This window comes from Pipra filicauda, unplaced genomic scaffold (assembly GCF_003945595.2).
Source record: "Pipra filicauda isolate LSUMZ 115617 unplaced genomic scaffold, ASM394559v2 scaffold1545_size10208_pilon, whole genome shotgun sequence".
NCBI lineage: Eukaryota > Metazoa > Chordata > Aves > Passeriformes > Pipridae > Pipra > Pipra filicauda.
This window is the reverse complement of record NW_024104035.1, coordinates 1-6816: the sequence shown is the minus strand read 5'-3', so window position 1 is coordinate 6816 and position 6816 is coordinate 1. Positions and strand designations below refer to the sequence as shown.

The 6816-nt window shown below is 63.5% G+C and overlaps 1 protein-coding gene across 1 annotated transcript; it reads right to left on the bottom strand.

The window, feature by feature from the left end:
• Positions 1–314: 314 nt before the first annotated feature.
• LOC113985922 (erythroblast NAD(P)(+)--arginine ADP-ribosyltransferase-like) lies at positions 315–1748 on the bottom strand (the record flags this gene model as incomplete). Its single annotated transcript, XM_039379054.1, is given in 3 exon segments — positions 315–370; positions 373–1325; positions 1534–1748. Coding segments are annotated over 2 exon segments (930 nt in total), but the record flags the coding sequence as incomplete, so codon positions are not given.
• Positions 1749–6816: the final 5068 nt, after the last annotated feature.

Sequence of the window (6816 nt, the reverse complement as noted above, 5' to 3'; positions counted from 1 at the left end):
AGCCATTCCCCATCCCATCCCCATCCCAGCCCATCCCTCCAGCCCATCCATCCCATCCCATCCCATCCCAGCCATCCATCCCATCCACCATCCCATCCCATCCCATCCATCCATCCCATCCATCCCATCCCATCCCCATCCCACCCCACCCCATCCCAGCCCCCATCCCATCCATCCCATCCCCATCCCCATCCCATCCCATCCCCATCCCATCCCATCCCATCCCATCCCCCATCCCATCCCATCCATCCCATCCCCCATCCCATCCCCCATCCCATCCCCATCCCACCCCATCCCATCCCCCATCCCCCCATCCCATCCCATCCCATCCCATCCCATCCCAGGAGAGCAGCTGGAGCTCTGTGATGCCCAAAGTCCCCCCCCCCCCATCCCCTGCCCCACCAGTGACCCCCCTGTCCCAGCAGAGCCGGTGCCCTGGTGCCCCCCCCCGTGCCCACCCCCCCCATGGCTGTCCCCCCCCAGGGCTGTCACCTGAGGGATAGGCACAGTTGTACTTGCTGTGCACGCCGAGGGAGCGGAGCAGGATGTGGGGTTTGTCCCCTCGCTGGGTGACACTGGTGACACTGAAGGTCTCGAAGGGCGGGATGAGAACTTCCTGCTGCTCGGGGTGGTCGGAGAATTCCCAGATTTCGGCGCCGTGGCAGGTGTCCAGCTCGAAGAGGGTGTCGGTGCCGAACTGCTCGGCCACAGTTCTGTTGAGGGAGGCGGAGGCGAAGTGGCCGAAGCGGACGACGTCGCCGGGCTGGGCAGTGAAGCGGACACAGTCCATGCCCCGGAACACGTGGAGGCAGCGGGGGTGGGTCGGGGCATCGTGAAGGTCCTCCAGGGCCGTGGTCAGCAGGAAATGCAGCACCTTGAAGTCAAATCTCTCCAGATATTCCTGGGGGGAGCTCCCGGCCCGGGGCACAGCCCTGTTGAACTGCTCGTACAGCTCCGTGCGCAGCGCGAACGCCCGGAGGGCGATGCCCTGGTCCTGCCGCAGGCGGGACCCCCGGGACCCCCGGGACGGCCCCCAGCCGGCAGCGGCCTCGGCCCAGGCTCGGGAGTAGACGCGGTTGGTGGTGAACTCGGAGCGGTTGAGCTTCGGCAGCGCCTTCAGCATCTCGTCCCGGCAGCCCCAGTACTGGTCATCGAAGGCGTCGGGGGCCACGTCCAGCGCCAGCTCCTTGATGCCGCTGGTCAGGGTGGTGGTCAGCAGCACCAGCACCAGCAGCAGGAGCTCCATGGTGGGCAGAGACTCTCCAGGGACCCCCCAGACACTGTGAGGACGCAGGCGGGGCCGCGGCCGCTTCCTCTGGGAGGGACTGGGGAGGTGGGGAGGGGGAGCGGGGTCAGCCCGGGGAGAGGGGACACCCCCGGCCGCACCCCCGGCCAGGAGCCCCCCGGCCACGTCCCGGCACCGCCCCGACCCCCACCCTGGTCCCACGGGCCGTCGCCCCCCGTGCCCAGCACCCCGGCCCCGGCCCCCGCAGCCCCACGGCGTCACCCCGGGACCCCGGCCCCAAGTGTTACCTGTGCCCTGTGCTGGGTGTGGGGTCTGGGTGCTGCTCCCGGCCCCCCCTGAGCTCCTGCACAGGGGACACGGGGCTGCTCCGGCTTTTTATAGCGGGGGTGGTTGGGCCTGGGTCCAGATTTTCTCCCAGGAGCCCCCTGATAAACCCCCTCTGCTCCCACCCAGCTGTGGGGGGCTGAGATAATTCAGCGAAACCAAAACCAAAAGCTGAAAGTTGCACGAGAAAAGGGGAAAAACAACCCCAAGATTTGATTCTCTCCTCCCGTTCCACAGGAAACGTGCGGCCACGTCCCAGAGAGTGGGGCTGCAGCCCATGGAAGGGCTGCTCCAAAAGGGAGCTGGGGGGGCTCAGCCTGGGGAAAAGGGGCTCGGGGGGGACCTCCCGGCTCTCTGCAAGCCCCCGACATGAGGGGGAGCCGGGAGGGGGGTTCTGTGTCCCCCCAGTCCCCTCTGCCCCCCCCCAGGAGCAGTTGTCACAGGTGAGGTCCCCACAGGGGACGTCGAAGGCCACCAGGTCCCCTCCTGCTCCTGCCGGAACTCCCGGAGCCACCGGAGCAGCAGGGTCAGCTGCACATCACGGATGGTGGCACGGCCTGGAACAGGGACACACGGACATGGACACACGGACATGGGGACACGCGGACATGGGGACACACAGACACAGACACGGTGTCACCACCCAGCCCGGCACTGCCGGGACCCCCGGAGCCAGCAGAGCACCAGGGGCAGGGACAGGGACACACGGACATGGACACACGGACATGGGGACACACGGACATGGGGACACACAGACACAGACACGGTGTCACCACCCAGCCCGGCACTGCCGGGACCCCCGGAGCCAGCAGAGCACCAGGGGCAGGGACAGGGACACACGGACATGGACACACGGACATGGGGACACGCGGACATGGGGACACACAGACACGGTGTCACCACCCAGCCCAGCACTGCCAGGACCCCCGGAGCCAGCAGAGCACCAGGGGCAGGGACAGGGACACACGGACATGGACACACGGACATGGGGACACGCGGACATGGGGACACACAGACACAGACACGGTGTCACCACCCAGCCCGGCACTGCCGGGACCCCCGGAGCCAGCAGAGCACCAGGGGCAGCTGCAGGTCACAGGTGTTGGGGTCAGCTGGGACAAGGGACACACGGACATAGGGAGACAGGGACACACGGACATGGACATAGGGACACAGGGACACACGGACATGGACACAGGGAGACAGGGACACACAGACACAGGGCCACAAGGACACAGCAGGACAGGAACACACGGACATGGAAAGAGCTGGGACAGGGACACAAGGACATGGACACAGGGACACAGGGACACAGGGACATGGACACAACAGGACAGGGACACATGGACATGGACACAGCTGGGACAGGGACACACGGACATGGACACAGCAGGACATGGACACAGGGAGACAGGGACACACAGACGGACACAGCAGGACAGGGACACAGGGACACAGGGACATGGACACAAGGACATGGACATAGAGGGACAGGGACACAAGGACATGGACACAGGGAGACAGGGACACACGGACATGGACACAGCGGGACAGGGACACAGGGGGACAGGGACACAGGGGGACAGGGACACAGGGGGACAGGGACACACAGACATGGACACAGTTGGGACAGGGACACAAGGACATGGACACAGGGACACACGGACATGGACACAGGGAGACAGGGACACATGGACACACAGATACATCAACACAGGGACACACGGACACACGGACAGGGGACACAAGGACACAGGGACACATGGACACAGGGGGACATGGGAACACAGGGACACAGGGACACACATGGACACACAGATACATCAACACAGGGACACACGGACAGGGGACACACAGACACAGGAACACAGGGACACAGGGACACAGGGACATGGACATGGGGACATGGGGGGACACAGGGATGTCTGGTCACTTGGACAGAGGGGCACATGGGAACAAAGGGACATGGGGACATGGACACAGGGACACGGACACACGGACACACGGATGTGGGAACACAGGGACACAGGGACACAGGGACACAAGGACACAGGGACACAAGGACACAGGGACACACGGACACAGGGACACATGGATATGGGAACACAGGGACACAGGGACACAAGGACACAGGGACACGGACACAGGGACACAGGGACACAGGGACACGGGGACACAGGGACACAGGGACACAGGGACACAGGGACACAGGGACACACGGACACATGGGAACAGAGGGACACAGGGACACAAGGACACAGGGACACGGGGACACACGGACACAGGGACATGGGAACACAGGGACACAGGGACACGGACACAGGGAAACATGGGAACAGAGGGACGCACGGACATGGGGGGACAGAGGGATATCTGGACACTTGGACATAGGGACACACGGACACACAGATATGGGAACACAGGGACACAAGGACACATGGACACAGGGACACAGGGACACAGGGACACAAGGACACAGGGACACACAGATATGGGAACACAGGGACACAGGGACACGGGGACACGGGGACACAGGGACACAGGGACACAGAGACACATGGACACAAGGACACAGGGACACAAGGACACACAGATATGGGAACACAGGGACACGGGGACACAGGGACACAGGGACACAGGGACACAAGGACACGGGGACACATGGACACAGGGACACAGGGACACACGGACACACGGACACAGAGACACAAGGACACAGGGACACAAGGACACACGGACACACAGATATGGGAACACAGGGACATGGGGACACATGGACACAGGGACACACGGACACAAGGACACATGGACACACAGACACACGGATATGGGAACACAGGGACACGGGGACACATGGACACAGGGAAACATGGGAACAGAGGGACACAGGGACACACGGACACAGGGACACACGGACACAGGGACACATGGACACACGGATATGGGAACACAGGGACACATGGACACAGGGACACAGGGACACAGGGACACAGGGAAACATGGGAACAGGGACACAAGGACACACGGACACACAGATATGGGAACACAGGGACACAGGGACACGGGGACACAGGGACACAGGGACACACGGACACAGAGACACAAGGACACACGGACACACAGATATGGGAACACAGGGACACGGGGACACATGGACACAGGGACACATGGACACAGGGACACACGGACACAAGGACACATGGACACAGGGACACACGGACACACACACTGTCCCCCCGTGTCCTCACCCCCTCAGGTGGGTGCAGCCCTTCCCAGCACTGGGGGGGACACGACACACGTGTCACCTCAGCAGGTCCCCGTCACCACCCTCCCCCCCGCGGGTCCTCCAGCCCCCCAGGCCATGGAAATAAATCCCTCAGTTTTCCAACCCCTCTTCCCGCCGGGTTTTGGGGTCCTTGGTTCTGCCTCCCTGCTTGGACTTTGGGTCTCAGTGACACCCCCGCGGGTTCTGCCGGGTTTGGGCATCCCGGGACATCCACGGCCCTTTCCCAGGGAACATCCATGGCCCATTCCCAGGGAACATCCATGGCCCATTCCCAGGGAACAACCACAGCCCATTCCCAGGGAACATCCCCCTTTCCATTCCCAGGGAACATCCCCCTTTCCATTCCCAGGGGACATCCACGGCCCTTTCCCAGGGAACACCCACAGCCCATTCCCAGGGAACATCCATGGCCCATTCCCAGGGAACATCCATGGCCCATTCCCAGGGAACATCCAGAACCCATTCCCAGGGAACATCCAGAACCCATTCCCAGGGAACATCCAGAGCCCATTCCCAGGGAACATCCAGAACCCATTCCCAGGGAACATCCCCCTTTCCATTCCCATCGAACACCCACAGCCCATTCCCAGGGAACACCCACAGCCCATTCCCATCGAACACCCCCCTTTCCATTCCCAGGGAACACCCCCCTTTCCTGCCCCAGCCGGGATTTCTCCTCCCAATGGTTCAGGTGATGGAAAAACCCCCCCGGAGCCTCCCTTTCAGGGCTGGGAACTTTTCTTTTCCCTTCCCTGGGAAGGGTTTTGTGCCTCTCCTTCGCTCCGAGCGTCTCCCCCTGCTCCGGGCCCTGCCCAGTCTGGCTCCCACCCAAACTGCTGCAGGGACCACTTTGTCCCAGCTCCACATTCGGGGCTTGGAAGAACGGGGCTCACTCAGGGTGGGGGGCACTCGGTGGCCTCCGGGGGTCGTTTGGGGAACACCCCATTTCTCAAATTGTCGTTTTAGGGTCACAAGCCTCCAAAAAACCAATTTCTTCCCCTCGAATGCACTCGGGCTCTGTGGTCTGGCCCGGGTCCATCTTATCAGCGCTGCCCAGGCCCAGCCTTTATTCTCCGGGCCCAGATATCCCCTTGCACGCGTTAATTACCCAGATGGGCGAACACAGGACCGAGCCCTGTTCGTTAAGGCTGAAGGAACTCACGAGCCTTAGACACTCTTTGTTACAATTAAAGGTTTTCCAGCATTTCCCCTCCCTCGGGGCTTTCAGGAGTCTCTCCCGGAAGCCTCGTTTGCCCCCCTTTGTCCTCCCTTTCCCTCTAAAGTCCCGTTCGCGGCCGCAGTCCCGCAGCGCGGCCTCACGAGTGCCCCCGAGGGCTGCGGGCACTGCTCTCCCCCGGGGACTCCCGGGACACCCGGACAGAGGGCTGGGGACCGGGACGGGCTTTGCCAACGGCTCCGGAACTCCCCGGGAGCTTCGGGCCCTTTGTGTTCCACGTCAGACCCCGACGTGTCCCACAGGAGTCCCCAGAGGAGTCCCCAGATGTGTCCCCAGATGTGTCCCCAGGTGTGTCCCCAGATGTGTCCTCAGGTGTGTCCCCAGGTGTGTCCCAGATGTGTCCCCAGATGTGCCCCAGATGTGTCCCCAGGTGTGTCCCCAGATGTGTCCCAGACGTGCCCCCAGATGTGTCCCCAGATGTGTCCCAGATGTGTCCCTGCCCTCGGTTGTGCCCCCAGTGCCCCCCCCGCTGCTCTTTGCGGGGGTTCAGCCCCCCCGTGGGCCCCCCTCGGCCCCGCAGCCCCCCCGTTTTCCTCGGGGCACCCCCAGTTTGATTTCCCGGCGTTCCCACGGACGCCCACGGGCTGGGCGGGGAGGGGGCCGAGTGTCGTCCCCCCCCGGGCATCTCGGGCACCCCGGTCCCTCTGCCGCGGGCTCCTCGGGCCCTGAACCCCCCCGGCACCCCCTAAACCCCCCCCGGGAACCCCCGGAGCCCCCCCGAAC